Genomic DNA, 16,270 nt, shown 5'->3' with positions numbered 1-16,270 from the left:
AAGAACTGGACACAAACACTGTGCTGCAGTTGGTACATTTGTTTCTCACAAGAGTGTGGGTTAGCAATTCTGAAACTACTTGATACATCAATAAATACAGTATAGACAATTAAAGCCCAGTTTCGCACTGTAGGTGAAAGAAGTTCCAAGTGCACAAAGGGAGAATCTAGAATAAACCCTGTGGTGCTGGACTGGAGTGGAAAATATCAGTGTGGACTTGTGTATATTTTAGTATACCTATCCAGTTAGCTAGCCAGCTAGGTAGATATAGATATGTGTGTATACTTCAGTTTGTATTCATACATACATTTCCAAATTCTGTCTGCTGAGAGGACCTACTAACAGTGACACCCCAGTAGCAATGAGCACAGAATACTCAGATCTTGGTTTCTAAATACCATTCTCCAATAAAAGGAGCCAGGGTTTCTTGGAGAAGTGGCTGATTCTAGGGCTGGGGGTGGAAAATACAAGATGAGCCCAGAGCATCTAGTAATGCCAGGAAGTAAAAAAGTGCTTTTAAAAAAAATCTAAAAGGATGAGACATGTCAAAAGGATCCAACCCGAAAGAGCTCCCCATGTTCCAAGTGGGAACAATGTGAGCAACAAAATAAATGATGATAACATTGGATTATTACCTAGAGAATGAGATCACCACTAACACACCACAATAACAATTACTGTAGGCAAGATTCAGCCATGAACGCAAAAATTATGAGGGCAATATAAAGGAGAAACAATATATTTGCATAGCCTCAAATATCTCCCTCTAAATGTTTATTAATAACTTTGTTCTTTTAATTTCTTTAAAAGACCTATGAGTATTTAAAGCATATAAAGGATTTAAAGTATATAAAAAATTAAGTATTTAAAAAACAGCATATAAAATTAATGTTATAAATATAAATTTAAATAAATTATAAATTATAAATATAGTATATAAATTATAAATATAGTATATAAAATTAATATAAAGTATTAGAAATAAAGGATATAAAAATAAAGTGTATAAAGTATTTAAAGCATATAAAAAATTATAACGTATTGTGGGATTTATAACGTGTGTAGATGTAAAACATATGGCAACAATAGCACAAAGGATAGAAGGAGGTAAATGGAACTGTGCTGTAGCATTGTGTTTGCATTTTACATTGATTAAGATAGTACACTATTAACTCTATGTAGATTGTGATACATTAAAGATGCATATTGTAATCCCTGGAGCAACCATTAAAATAATGCAGAGGTGTTGCTTAAATGCTAATAAAGGAATTAAATAGAATACAAAAAGTATTTGTTCAAGAATGTTCACAATCCTTTAGTCATAGTAGCCAAAACCAGAAAATCCTAACCCAAATGTCCATCAAGAGGAAAATGGATGAAGAAATTGTAGTATATTTATACAACAGAACACAACTCAGTAATACAAAGGAACAAATTGCTGAAACACATGTCATGGATGAATCTCACAACAAGCTGCCAAGTGAGACAAGCTGGAAATAATATATTATTGTATGATTGCAGGAAAAATGAACTTATGGTGAAAAAGTCAGAACACTGGTTGTTGGGGGCGGGGGAGGAATAAATTGCCTGGGAAGGAACATGAGGGAATTTCCTGGGATTGATGTAAATATTCTGTTCTTAAAAGGGGTGAAGGTTATATAGATATATTTATTTCTCAGAACTCTACAGTTAATATCTGTGCCTTTCAACGCACATCTTACCTCGTGAAAAAAAAAAAACAACTAAAAAAATAAGGTGAGGGGTAGATAATAGGTTGAGGTAAAGACGAAACAAAAATGGCAGATAATTAGTAGTTGTTGAAGCTGAGTGACAGGTCTATTATACCATTTTGTTATTTTGTATGTGCTTACAATTTTCTGTAATAAAATGTTTTTATAAAAAGACAAAATTGATCTACAGTGTTAGCCATTAAGATACTGGTTACCTTTGTGGAGGAGAGAGGGAGAGAGTGATTGTCATGGGGCCTGAGCAAACCTGGTTCTAGCTCTTGGTTACACAAGTGTTTTCATTCTGTAATAATTCATCAAGCTTTACATGAATGATTTCTGCATGTATTTCTGTATGCATGTTATATGTCAATAAAAATTTAAATACTACATATCTGCACAAAAATCCTAACAATATCTTAGAATAACAGCGTTTTGTTTTGTTTCAAAGTGGAACATGTTCATTCATGCATCATCAGATGGATTTTAATATTCTAAAGTATTTACTAACGTCCTAACCCTTGGGTAACCTGTTAATGATGCCGGCCCTGATATTGTAGTTTCCCTATATTACATATAACGTAGTTCCCCTACATTAAACCCAGCATATGTGGGGTTGAAACCAAAAGTACTCATCCCCTTTCCCCACTTCTCTAAGTTACATTCACATGTAAATATCGGTTTTTTAAACCTTTGTTATCCCTGAATTTCACAAGTAAAATAAATGTCACAAATTGTTAAAAGCCCAGGTGGCCTCACACTAGGGTTCACACTGAAGTTTGGCTAGTTATGGGTCCTTTGAAGTTTTGTTATAGGGAAACTGATATCCAGAGAATATCAAGAAGCTAAAGCTTCCCAGACCACAACTCCTTGGCTCCCTGGTGTCAGAATCCACCATTCATCACAGAGGCAGACAACCAAGGACACCCACCCAAGGATTCCCTTATCTCACCACCCTCCTCCCTGAGAGCAGCCTCACAAGGCCAAACACAGGCTGCTGGGAAGGCGCCGACCTGCAAAGCCACAGCTCCCCCTCCCCTATGTAAAACCTTGTAACAGCTGGCTCAGCACCAGAATGTCTGGGACCCGCACGTAATTGCCCCACCAGATGTTCACAGTTATGTAAACAGCACATTTTTTTCCATGGATTTCCCTTTAAAAACCCTAACCGCTAATGCTTCGGGAGGACTGTGGGTTTTGTGGCACTAGCCTACCACATCCTCATTTGCTAGCAAATTAAAAATTACTCTTTCTTTTCCTCAAACCCTTGTTATTGTGTTCATTTATTCAGCTACGGTGACAAGGTCCTGGTTTTTCGGCAACATTAGGTCTTTCAATTTTTGCCTCAATTTGGCATGTTTTTTATTTTTTATGATGCAATTTTTTTCCCAGAAAAGTCCTTCCCTCCCAATGATGCTCACCCAGACCATGACACCTAGCACAGGGCCTTGCATATAGTACACACTTGGTACTTGTGGAACTGAGTTGAATCAGGAGTAAAATGAGTAGTAGAGGTTGGTTCCTGCAAAGGATGGTAAGTAGGTGAGACTGAAAGGCTACAGCTCAGTGGCAAATGTTTTGCATTTATTTGATAAACCATTTGCAACTAGTTCACCAAAAAATGTTGGTTTAAAGCATGGTGTTCAGCCTTGGCCACACGCTGTAATCACCTGGAAAGCTATAAAAAATACTGAGGCCCAACTCCCACTCTAGGGACTCAGATTTAATTGGTCTGTTGCAACTTGGGTTTTTGGAATTTTAAAAGACCCCCAGGTGATTCTAATATGTAGCCAGGGTGGGAACCACTGATTCAGGGCCAGGAATGCATCCGCTGTAAGTGATTTCCACGTGTGCTACTGGGGCTTAGGAAACAGCTACACCCTGTTAAAATCAAAGCACTACATTAAGATGTTTCAGCTATTTGGCTAAACTACAGCAGGAGGAAATATCTTCTCAGCAGATCTGTCTTTAAGTCACTTGCTTTCAGAGTAAGAGGCTGTTTCAGGCACAGTAGTTTGATTTAGTCTGTGTTGAAAATCATAAACAGCCTGCAAACGCCAAAACAGGATGAAAAGAATTTGCAAACATGGGGAGTGCATTATACATGTTTTCAAATTTCTCCTGTGATTAGAAATGAAAACTATATTGCTTGGGCCTTGATTTCCTAAATTCAGCCCTCTGCTATTATTCCTAAATTATTCCAAGTCTTTCCAAGTCGCCTCAGCATTCTCCTGAGAGGATTATTCCCAATGGTAAAAAGGCCTGGGTGGATGCAAATCTCAAAGGAATCCTGCTTCTATTGCAGAAGCATCCCTCTCCAGAACCTTGGATAACGAGGAAAGCTGCAGGAGGAGTGTGGCAGGCTCTGGAATCTAGAGGACTCTGGGCGGTCTGTAGGTGGGTGGGCTCTGGAGTCAGGCGGGGTTGATACCAAGTCCCAGCCCAGCCACTTAGTAGCTGTGGGGCTTTGGACAAATTTCTTGACATGGAACAGTTATGTAAACCTCATTTGCAAGAAAAGACGTAATGATACTGATTGCAAAAACAGCAGTGATTCTCCATCCCTCCCTGCATCCAGGCCCTTCGCAATGTGGTTTTACAGCTGCTCCCATCCAGAGGCAGAATCCGTTCCTCCAGACCTTGTGTCTGGGCTGGCCTTATTTGCTCTGGCCAATAGAATGCAGTGGGTGTGACTGTGTGCCAGTTTGGGGCATAGGCTCAAAAGGTCTTAGACACTTCTGCTTTTTCTTTCAGAACCCAGCCATCTCCATGAGAATAAGCCCACGTTAGCCTGCTGGAGGATGAGACACCATCGGGAGTAGAACCGAGGTGCCCAGTCGACAGCCAGCTCACCCCCTAGAAGCAGTGCCCCGTAATTAACCTAGTTAATTACTTTCAGCTAGTCAATCTCTGCCATAACAACGAAAATATGCTCTGTTCACAGCTGACCACACACACGTGAAGGAGCCCAGCTGAGACCAGAAGAGTGGTCCAGCTGAGCCCAGCCTAAACTGCTGACCAGCTCAATCATGAGCTAGGTGAATATTGGGTGGTTTGTTATGCAGCAATTGCTAACTAATACATACACCCACTGCAGACGTGATGCCAGGATTCAACGCTTTATTAATTACAAGTTAGTTGGCAAACAGTAGGCACCCTATAGGTGCTGATTTTCCTTTCTCCTTATTTCAAGTTGGACCTCTTCAGTTATACAGAAATACACGTAGACATGCGAGTGGTGCTTAAACTCACACAGCACCCCACACCATAGGAGGAAACAGACAACCAGAGCCTGACCACAAGGGCCCAAGGCCAGATTGCAAAATAAGAAGTTTGCTTTTAATCTATTCCCTCCAAATCTAAACTCCGGAGGTCAAGACTGTGGACATATCTGAAGACACAGGTTCCCTCCTCCTGGGGACCTACCTTCCTTTCACTGCTGTCTGACCTCTGGAAAGGGGGAACGGGCCCAGGCCAAGAAGCAGTTGGGAAGCAGAAGTCTACCTTTGGAAACTTCCTGCTTGCACCCCTCTGTTGCCTCTCTCCCCACCTTGGGTCTGAGGAGAGATGCTGGTAGGGAGGGGGTGTTCTCTCGCCTCTGATAGAGAACGGGGGTTCAGGCACTTCACCTCCCTGAGGTCAGGGGGAGCCAGAGCCCTTGAAGCTGCACGTCCCGTGTGGCAGCCACGGGCCCCCCATGGGCACTGGAATGCGGCTGGTCTGAATTGAGATGTGCTGGACACGTACAATACATAGTGAATTTCAAAGATTTAGCACAAAAATATTAATGTAAAACATTTCATTAATAATTTTATATTGATTACACATTAAAATGATAATATTTTGGATACATTGGGTTAAATAAATTATATTATTGCAATCAATTTCACCTGTTTCTTTTTATTTTCTTTAATGGGACTACTAGAATATTTAAAACTACAGATGTGGCTCACAGCCCATTTCTTCCGGACGTTGCTGCCTTAGAGGACTGCCTCCCTTTTCAAAGCTCAGGCTGCCTCCTCAAAAGACCAGGGTCCCAGAAGGTTATAAAATCTGAAATTCTAAAGGAATTTGTTATTTTATTGTTTCCATTTGTGAATAAAGGACTTAATAAAGATTTTCACCCCAATATAACCTTAAATTTAAAATTTAATATGAAAATAATTATACGTTCATTTCAACATCATGCTAGGATCCAGCATTGTTTTGCAGGGGGTTGCAGAAGCAATGTGAAGACAGTGTCCTTGTCTCTAGACCTTTTCTATTTAGCAAGCTTCTCAAGGATTGGCTGCAGGTCCCTAAATTTTCATTTTTCATCAATTCTCTTCCTCCAGTGTCATTAAGAAACAAGGCTGAAATTAAATTTGAAGTTTCAGAAACCAAAGGATTTTGGATAGCTGTGGCTTACCAGCATTTTTGGTTTCTAATATCAGAAATACCAATTGCAGTCCACAGCGGGGAAAAAGAACATAATGAATTGAGTTGTGCACCTAATTTTCACTGGCACGTGTATTACTAAAAAGGGACATAACTTCCAACAATTCGAATAAGCTCCCAAGAGTTAGTCCACACCAGCCATTAGACTGTGACAGTCCCCTGTGCCATCAGTGGAGGTGAAATGGGACTGTGTGTGCTGAATCCAGGGCAGACCGGCTGCCACGCTGTGAAGGGAGCAGGACTCCACAGAAACACGGAATAACTCTTTCGTGAAAGCAAGCACGACGGCCAAGGAGAGCTGACTCACGGTAACTTCCTTCTTTTTCTTTTCCAATAAACGACATTTTCAGGGAAAGAAGCCCAGCCTCAGTGTAAGACAGCTGCTCAGGAATATGACAGTTCAAGAGGAATAAAGGAGGCGAAAGCTACAAGTGCCTTGTAAACAAATGTCACTGGGAAAGTTTCAGACCCACAAATTATATTTCAATATACATATTTATATATACATAGTATATGTTAATCATTACAGTAATTTGAAATGCAGGGAAATGATAAAGCACGTATCTCTTATTATGTATTGTTTTTCTCCTGTCCCCCTTTTGTAAACATCTCAAGTTCCTCAGTACATGAATACTCTTTATGAAGAAAAAAAGGAAGAAAAAACTCCCATAGATATCAATGTGAACATTTAATATTGTAAAAGTAGAGTTTTTTCATTTTCTATTTTGTCTGTATTGTTAACTTTTTTTTTTTTTAAAGATTTTATTTATTTTTATTTTTTCCCCTCAAAGCCCCAGTGGATAGTTGTGTGTCGTAGCTGCACATCCTTCTAGTTGCTGTATGTGGGACTCGGCCTCAGGATGAACGGAGAAGTGGTGCCTCAATGCGCACCCAGGATCCGAACCCGGGCCGCCAGCATCGCAGCGCACGCACTTAACCGCCAAGCCACAGGGCCGGCCTGTATTGTTAACTTTAAAGAAGCCAAAGATACATAGTTTTACATCTCAGATATTCCATTTTCGTAAAAATTCTAAATGTAAAAAGCTTCATTTTTTTCAATTATTAACAATAATTGCAATGTGCCCATTCTAAGCAGAACACACTTTCAGGAACTGTGGAGAGACGGAAAAGAAATAAATATTGTTCCTGTGAGATGGTAAGTCCCTCGAAGGCAAGGACAGGGAAATAGTCTCTCTGGTGCTTAGCACGGTGTCTGGCACACAGCAGCACTAAATTAAGAGGCTGTTGATTGAAAAAATGGATATTTCCAATGGGCATGAAGGCCACAGACATGTCAGTTCCACACCTGGCACTGTGGATGTCCATGTGCACGCTGATGCCACCTGGACACCCACTCCTGCCGGAGAATTAGCCTTCCCCTGCTCCCCAGTCCCAGGGCAGTGACTCCGGCTGCTGGAGAATTCGGGAATTTATCTCAGGCAATGTTCTTACCTCGTCACCTTCTTTCTTCCCCTCAGAGTCTGTACCTGAGCTGTATTCCACCTTGGATTCTGTGCGTCACTGCTCAGAGCTCTGTCAATTCTACTTCAAGCAGCTCTCCTTCCTCCCGCCCCATCCCTCCTGCTGTGTCTCTTTCATCGATTTTTATGCCTTCTTCATAAAATAACTCTCCTTCCACTCTCTGCCTCATTCACATTCACTTGGGAACCAAAAATTCACCCCACAGCTTAGTATTCCACAGCTTTGGAAAAAGTAAGTCACATTCTGGAAAGAGAACCAGACCTATCCACCTCTAGAGATCTTGGAAACAGTTTAAGATCCTTTAGGATCTCATGAGAAATCTTAATCTTTCTCATTTCCTTCTAATTAAGCTATTCCTCCTCAAGCACCAGCATTCAAGATAAAAATTTTTAAAATTATTATACTGGCCATAAAAGAATGAAGTACTGACCCATGCTACAACTTGGATGAACTTCAAAAACGTTATGCTAAGTGAAAAAAGCCAGGCACAAAAGTCTAAATATTATATGACTCCATATATTATATGAACTGTCCAGAAATGACAAATCTATAGAGACAGAACATAGATCAGTGGTTGCTTAGGGCTGGGGCAGGAGGGTGGGGAGGACAGGAGGGAGATAGCTAAAAGGGACAGGGTTTCCTTTTGAGGTGAAGAAAATGTTCTAAAATTGACTGTGGTGTTGGTTGTACATATCTGTGAATATACTAAAAACCATTCAATTGTACACTTTAAATAAGTGAATTGTATTGTATATGAATTGTATCTCAAGAAAGCTGTCTAAAATTTTTTTTTTTCTTTTTTTTTTTTCTTTCTTTTTTTTTTTTTTTTTTGTGAGGAGATCAGCCCTGTGCTAACATCTGCCAATCCTCCTCTTTTTTTTTTTTTTGCTGAGGAAGACTGGCCCTGGGCTAACATCCGTGCCCATCTTCCTCCACTTTATATGGGACGCCGCCACAGCATGGCTTGACAAGCAGTGCGTCAGTGCGTGCCCGGGATCCGAACCAGCGAACCCCGGGCCGCCGCAGCAGAGTGTGTGCACTTAACCGCTTGCGCCACCGGGCCAGCCCCAAAGCTGTCTAAAATTTTTAAAAATTATTATGAACTATTTTATACATACAAAATAATATATGGTCTAAAAAATAAAATCAACAGCCTCTACCTGTCACCTGCTTAATAAATAAACCTTTACCACTACAACCTCTGAAACCATCTGCATGGCCCTTTCCAGATACAACCCTGCACCTCCCCTCCCAGGAGGATCTTCATCTGAAGCTGAAAACAATATTACTCCTCTGACTTCATTCTAGTTTTACCACACATGTATCTCTAAATAATATATTGTTTAACTTGGAAAGGTTTTAAACTTTCTGTAAGTGTACATGCTACATATACTTCTGTAACTTGCAGTTCTCATTCAACATTGTTCTCATCAACATCAACATAATTAGCCTCTAATTAGTAAACTAATTAAACCTGCCTCAGAGAGGATTCTTGTGCGATGAGGAATATCAAGTGCTCACAGTGGTGCCTGACTCATCGCAGGCGTTCAATTACACATGTAACGTTACACACAACAGTACTATACAATTACTAGTAATCAATACATATTACAGCGATTTCTCCTTTCCCTGTGAATGTATCTTATTTCCTCAACTGCATTGTGGATTAATAGTTTTCAAACTATAGTAAAATCCGAGTTACACAGAAATGCCTCATTCTACATAATTGAAGTTTCTGGATAGCTAGGATTTAAATTCTTTATGTGACAATTTACTTCTAAACATATGTTAAGTTAAGCAAACTAAAAGAAGGCGACTTATAAAGAATTTCACCCCTTCCCAAATTCTCTTCCAAACTTGTTTATGAACATACATGACAAGAGCTTTAATCAGACTGTGTGACTGTTCTGTGTTGTTTTTCCAGCCTCATTGAGATATAATTGACATGTAATATTGTGTAGTGTTCTGCTTTTAAAATACTCCCCCATTTGTACACCTCCACGTATCGACACAGCCCACACAGTTGCTACTTTTAACACGTTTGTGTGCTTCACTGATTTCCCACCAGTCAGAGGGAGGAAATGAGTAGTCTGGCTCTGAGCCCTCACCAGGAGAACTTCTGGGATTCTAGTCCTCTCATGGCGTGGATCCTGTATTCTTCTTGGGGCCCCCAGTGTTTTCCACTGCAGCTGCAGCATCCAGCTTTCAGTCTGCCTGCAACTGGAGGGCAGTTTTGACCTTGTTCGCCAACACAGGCCCGCCTGTGGTCCTCGGGGAGCCCTGTGCTGGAAAGGACTGCGAGGTCAAGGTCAGGCTCGGCAGGAGGGAGGTTTCCGATTTATTACCAGTGTCTGCACTGCCTTCACTGCTGCTCCTAATTATAATGAGACGGTGTTAAATGGCTTCAGAGCAGTGAAAGGGTCCCGATGAACATCACCTGATCATTCCAGAGCTTCTGCGTTGGAGAGCTCTCTCCTTTCCCCAGCACGGCATACAGCTAGATACGATATTGCAAGCACATATGTTTTACAGGCACTGTGATTGTGTTTTAGATTTAGACCTGACTCAAGCATTAATTTGTTTAAAAGAATATTTTAACATCTTCAAGGAGTTGAGCATCTTTACATTGTTTCTGTCATTTTTAATTTTATTTCATTGTAGCCCCAAAACATCATGTGTAAAATTTTTGTCCTTTTAGATTTACTAAGTATATTTTTGTATTTTAAGAATACAAAGGTACATTTACTTCTTTGCAAGTCTGTTGGCTTGTTTTCTAAAAAAATTCATTATTCTTTGGGGTATATATATATATATACATCTATATATAAATCACTTATGTTTTGTTTCCTGTGCTTTTTTTCTTTTTTAGCCATTTCTGACCTTTCATTCTCTCACAGACTTTTTTCTCTATGCTCTATGATATAGAGTCTATGATCTAATATCTGTTTGTCAGTCAAGATGGCTTTCAGCTCTAGAAACCAAAAAATCTGACACACAATAGTCTGAACAAGCAAGGGCAGATGAGGCTGCAGAGGGAGGCAGGGGCCAGGTTACCTAAGCTTTTACTTGACAGCAAGGAGAAGCAGCAGCAGGGTAGAAACTGGGGAGGGTGGCATATATCACGTTTGTCACGTTTTCAAGAGATCACTGCAGATGCTGAGTGCAGAATGGACCGTAGAAGGCCAGACAGGCAGCGGGGAGACGGTCAGGAGGCTGTTTTTGGCAGTGGACCAGAAAGAGAGGAAGGTGGCTGAACTGGCTGTAGAATGGAGACAGTGAGAAGAGGCTGCAACCAGGCAGAGCCAACAAGCCACAGATTTGCATGTGGGGTGAGAAGGGAGCAAGAGTCAAGCATGACTCCCTGGTGCTCCCCCAGGGAAGAGGACCAGTTCTGGGGGTGACCAGCAGGTAGATGGGACTGAAAACTGGGAGACTGTGTGGGATCACCTTGAGATCAGACGGCAGACAGGAAGGAAAAGGGGCTGAAGATTACCAGAGGTCTGGAGGAGGACCAGGAGGAGGAAGGCAGAGTGAGGTGGGAGGGAACCCAGGAGAGACGGGGTCTCGAAAATCCGGAGGAAAGCGTTTCAAGAGGAGTGTTTTAAAATGTACCCAGGAATTTGTTCTAATCAGGTATGGTATGACACACAGACAGGGAAATGACTGTCATAAAGGAAGAAGTTTTTACTCACAGTTCCCTAGAATCAGGAGGCACGGCAGGCCACACAGAACCACTTGGGGAAGCACTGGGGTCCGTGAGGAGGCAGAGGGCGTGAGGGAAAGCATCCGACAGAGCCTTTACTGTGGGAAGGAATGGGCGAGGCAGGGAAAACAGACTAAGCAGGTTCAGGGTTGGCTAGTTTGAATAATTTCAGCGTGCTCTGGAGTGTAGGGACTGTCCCCAGTTGTCTGGTACCTGGCCCTGGGGTGATCAGGGCAAGGGGTAGTAGCCTGGACGGTAACAGCCCACAGAAGAGGTGTGGTGGGGTGTGGATCGGTTAGTCTGCAAGTGAAAGGTATACTTACAGCACTAGTTGTTCGCTATCTCTAGGAATGGGCTAACTCTGTAAGGGGCAGCCAGCAAGGCTGGTCAGCAAGGCTCCAAATGCCAGAGCATCAGAAAATAAGAATAGAAGAAATAAGAAAATACAGTTAATACAAGGAAGAAGTGGTCAACTGTATCATCTTGTCACATGCAGCTAAAAGTCTGAGTGAGATAAGAACAAAAACTTGGCCTTGAATTTGGCAAAATGGAACTCACCAGTGACCTTGATAAAAGCCATTTCAGTGAAGTAGGGTCTAGGAAAGCTAGAACGAACGGGTTCAGGAGAGAACGTGAGGAGAGCTCTAATGGAGCAGAGAAACAAAATGGTGAATGCACAGGCATCTGGGGTCAGAGGAGGGTGTCTGTTTAATGCACAACATTAGGCCATGTTTGTCTGCTGACAGAAATGACCCAGCAGCGGGGAGAAATGAATGGCGTTGGCAAGGGATCATTACAGACACAGAACTCCAGAGCTCGGAAGAGGCAGGCTGAAAGGCCTCCTCAGCCTCAAATCTACTTGACGTTACAGCTTTAATCTTTAAAATAAATGAGATTTTTGCCTTCTATTTCATAATACAGGCTCACTCACAGGACACATCCTTAAGTAATGCCCTGGAAGAACACCTCTGAGTTTTGAATACTCAAACTGCATTGCAGCTATTTATCTCTCAACACATTTTTCAGCTGTTTATACATATAAAATTTCTATTAAATCTTCAAAACTTAATAAAACATTTTAAACAAAATGGCTTGCTAGAAAAGCTTCATGTTGCTTCCAAATACAATTGGTAGACCATCAGAATCACCCTAGTCACTTCGAAAAGCTTTGCAGTATCAACAAAGGAGATGTATCTATCTGACGTTGCTTGTCTGAGAGAGGCCACCACTACTTAATTGTGAGGTGACCAAGAAGCTACGTATTAAAAAGCATTTTACATCCTGAGATATTTGTAGCTTATATCTAGGTGCCATACTGTGATTTAGGAAACTGGTAGAGGTTTTCGACTGACTTGCTAGTCCCTATAATTTTTCCTGCTTAAAGAAAAGGAAATAGGTTTTCCTTAGAGCATTCTTGGAGACAGGCTGACATTTCAGGCACAGATGATTGACATTAACGGCAGAACACTCTCCAGCCTGCCTTAGTTTTAAATTTTGAACTACTTACCTTGTAGTGATTCCGAAGGAGTCTGAAGGAGTCCTATTATAGGCCAAAAAGCAGAAACTGTTATCACCGTCCTACAGAAACTTCTTTTACATTTTAGGAAGGACCAAAGGGGGCCCAGAGGGAGGATTAATGGCAAGAGACAGCAGCTGGGACGGATGGAGGACATGGCGAGGAAAGTGGCTTTGAACAGGCAAGTTCCAGGTCCCCAAGTACCGAATATTTAGGCAGTGAACTTACACGCACGGTTTCACGTACCCAACAGTGAGCTTTGGCACACGTCCCTATGAAGCCTAGCCCCACCCCCAAAAAGGGGGCGGGGGTGGGGGGGCTCAACAAGCAAAGCCTGCCCGCCCTGCGCATGCCCGCGGAGCGGGACGTGGGGGAGGGCCAGGAAAAGGGGTGGGGCACGCCGAGGTTGGGGCGGGCGTTCGCGGGGAAAAGCATGGCCACGCTGCGCAGGCTGCGAGAGGTGCCACGGCACCTGCTGGTCTGCGAGAAATCCAACTTCGGCCACGATAAGTCGCGCCATCGGCACGTTGTGGAGACACACTATCACAATTACAGGGTGAGTGCAGCCGCCCTGGGTCCGCCGGACCGTGCTCCATCCCCGCTGGCGGGAGAGGCTTGGGGACAGCCGTCCTCTGCTCCGCGTGGTCCTCCCGCCCCCGGCGTGCGAAGCGGGGGGGGGGGGGAGGGGGAGAGGGAGGGAGGGGAGGGAGGGAGGGGAGGGGGGGGGAGGGAGGGGGAGGGGGGGTTCTCGCCGGGCATGCTGGGAGCCGTATGCTCTTAGCCGCTTCGGGGCAGTGGCTCGCAGAGCTGCAGGACTACGACTCCCAGGATGCGCCGGGCGCAGGGCGGTGTCCAGCCGTCGGAGGGAGGGGCAGGGCGATGTGCGCCTGGCTGCGTCCGCAGTGCCTCTGGCTACTTATTGTGGTGCTGCCCCGCCCCAGGTGGTGGCGGCCGGGGGTGGGACGGGAAGGCAAGGCTGGGTCTAGGGAGTTAGGCGAGTGCGCGGGCCGCCCCGCCCCGATTTGAGGGCAGACTCTCGCCCCTTCCCCGGCGCTGGATTCCGTGTTCCACCCGCAGGCCTGTAGATCTTTCCGGAGCATCGTACCGAGTTCCGGCCCAGCAAGCTACTTGCTTTTCTAAACTGCTTTTGGGAACTGGTTTGATATCTGAGAAACTTCCCACCTTGGCTGCCGCCTTTTGCGTTCTCCAGCCAAAGTGCAGCATTTCGGCAGCTTTTAGCGCAGATTCGCCGAGGTGGCCCCACTCGCAAAAGCACCACTTTAGAGCACCTTTGGCTTTTGCTTCGTGAAATGTCATCCTCGCGGGGTGCCTTTTTCCCGGGTGCGGAAGTCAAGGCATGCATGAGGTTAATTATTGGTTTATCCAGGATGTGCCGACTTGAGGAGAACGGCCGGTTTTCCCAGTCAGGCGTCTACTGGGCCGGTTTCACCAACCCATTTAAGTGGCGAGGCCTCCGAAAAAGCAACCTTGAGATGATAATGGCTTAAGCCTTTTACACTCTCCATTGATGAGCCTAATCTCAACTGAGGCCTAACGGGCCAGTTTCTCAGACACTGTAGAGACCCTGATCCTCAGGAGCAGGCTGGTGTTCGAGCTTTGGGAGGGCGACGTTCAAGGTGTGGAGCACTGGGGCGACATTTGAAACCTGTCGGGTGGACCTCTCTGCTTTGGGTGGAAAGCTCGTCACAGACAGCCCTCGGGGAAGTGCACCTTGTCTCCTCCAGCGTGCTCTGTAGAGTTTTTCTGTCTGGAAAATAGGAACATCCAGCAGCACTTCTGCTTCCATGGAACCTCTTGCTAATTGATGTCCCTAAATTCCTTATGCCCTAAGGGACAGTTCCTTTGATTCCAGCCTCGTACCAGGATAAACAAACCTGGAGGTATTCAGTTATACTGTATTGCCCTAAAAATTAATTGTAGTAGTGAAAGGAACAGGACATAAAACATACTGCTCGCTTGAGAAAGATGAAATGCAAGCCAGAGCTTTCCATTGAACTTGTTTTGCTCATTCACCTTTTCTGTACTGTGCGTTTGAATATACAAATGAAAAACTTAAATTGTCAAATTTCTCTTTTCCTGAGATTTGGTAAATTTTAAGAGTTTTGTTGAAACCTGTGGAGGAATAGTTAGCAGCCTTCATGATGTTATCTCATCCCTCAAAACTTGGGAGTTGATCTACATGAAAATAAGACGTTGTTTGTATTACACATTCCAATAGGTTTCGTTTCTGATTCCTGAATGTGGGATGCTAGCAAAAGAGCTGAAAAACCTTGTCATGGAAACGGGACCCTATTACTTTGTGAAGAATTTACCTCTTCATGAGTTCATTACTCACGGATTCATCAATACTTTTGTAAAGAAAGGTAAGAAAAACCGTGTAGTGTCTGTGACCGTGCAAGGGGAGGAGGTATAGGTAGATCACGTCGCAATACTAGGGTTCTTCTCCTGTTTTAAATAGGGCCTGTGGAGATGGGCTGTGTGGTCAGGTGCGCACCTCACTCCCCCACCCCTCAGTATTCTCATCCCATTCTTTCATGTGCTCTCATCAGGTGGTGGTTTCTGGTTATACTTGCCCGCAAACATTGCATGGGGATGTTGTAACATGGGAGCATCTCTCATCTGAAAACAAGGATTCGTGGAGAGGAAAGTCTTTTGGTCTGTGTGTTCAGACGCACTGCTGTTGGGTGTGTGGCTGCAAGCACCCTTGTGCTCCTGGCAGTCTGCACAACAGCTGTCTCAAAAGGTTGCTCTCTTGGTGCAGCCATAGCAGCAGTTCACAGAACTGGGTGTTCATTGTGGTTCCGTGTCTTTCCTTAGAGTTTGTGACTCTCACCTTCCTCTGCTTACCCTATTCCCAGTCATATCCAGTGGGTTGATTGGTTTGTCCCAGTTTTTTCCTAGGAGCCATTTGTTTGAAACTGTATTTCACAGTGTCTCTATGGATTCCACCCTCACTGTATAAGTCACTGTGCAATAGCCACTTACTTATCTTGAGGCCCCGTGTTCTTCTTCTCCAGTGGAGCTGTGAAGAATCCTAGTTACTTGTGGCTCCTCTCGTTTTGGTGCGACTGGGGCTGCTGACGAAGCTGGATGGCTTGCCTTCGGTCTCATCGACATTATTCCTTTCATCTACTTTGAAGTTTGGCACTACTTCATTAGTTGTGTGGACACTGGCTGTAGCAGGCACTTTTACATATCTTACCCAATTTAACCCTTGCAACAACTCTATGAAATAGGCCTATGATCCCCATTTTACAGGTGAGGAAATTGAGGCTGGGAGAGATAGAGTAGCTTTCTTAACTTCACACAAATTCCTGGCACATTGTGAATCTTAACTTGGAACTCTGCCTCTCGGTGTGTACACTTCTACTTTGTGCCTCTCTG

The 16,270-nt window shown here is 43.6% G+C and overlaps 1 protein-coding gene and 1 long non-coding RNA gene across 7 annotated transcripts in view; one reads left to right on the top strand and one right to left on the bottom strand.

Moving 5' to 3' along the window:
* Positions 1-6,621: 6,621 nt before the first annotated feature.
* Positions 6,622-13,501, bottom strand: LOC147915360 (uncharacterized). Of its 3 annotated transcripts, none has more exons than XR_015553941.1 (3): positions 12,857-13,501; positions 11,339-11,447; positions 6,622-10,143 (listed from the first exon to the last, which is right to left on the bottom strand). It is a non-coding gene; the product is annotated as an uncharacterized LOC147915360 (long non-coding RNA). The 3 variants fall into 3 exon arrangements; XR_015553942.1 differs by lacking the exon at positions 12,857-13,501 and adding an exon at positions 11,673-12,844; XR_015553940.1 differs by lacking the exon at positions 12,857-13,501 and having other exon boundaries at positions 11,339-12,844.
* Positions 13,282-16,270, top strand: part of RPP40 (ribonuclease P/MRP subunit p40) — a 28,220-nt gene continuing 25,231 nt past the window's right edge. For all 4 annotated transcript variants that reach the window (XM_087437944.1, XM_087437943.1, XM_087437945.1 and 1 more), the window contains exons 1-2: positions 13,282-13,421; positions 15,105-15,249. In XM_087437944.1, the coding sequence (XP_087294070.1) occupies positions 13,299-13,421; positions 15,105-15,249 (268 nt within the window). In that variant the 5' untranslated portion in view covers positions 13,282-13,298. The remainder of the gene's footprint in view (positions 13,422-15,104; positions 15,250-16,270) is intronic.

Source organism: Ceratotherium simum, chromosome 13 (assembly GCF_057802395.1).
Source record: "Ceratotherium simum simum isolate JZ-2026a chromosome 13, ASM5780239v1, whole genome shotgun sequence".
Classification (NCBI taxonomy): Eukaryota; Metazoa; Chordata; class Mammalia; order Perissodactyla; family Rhinocerotidae; genus Ceratotherium; species Ceratotherium simum.
Note: the sequence above shows the minus strand (reverse complement) of the source record. Positions and strands in the feature narration are given on the sequence as shown.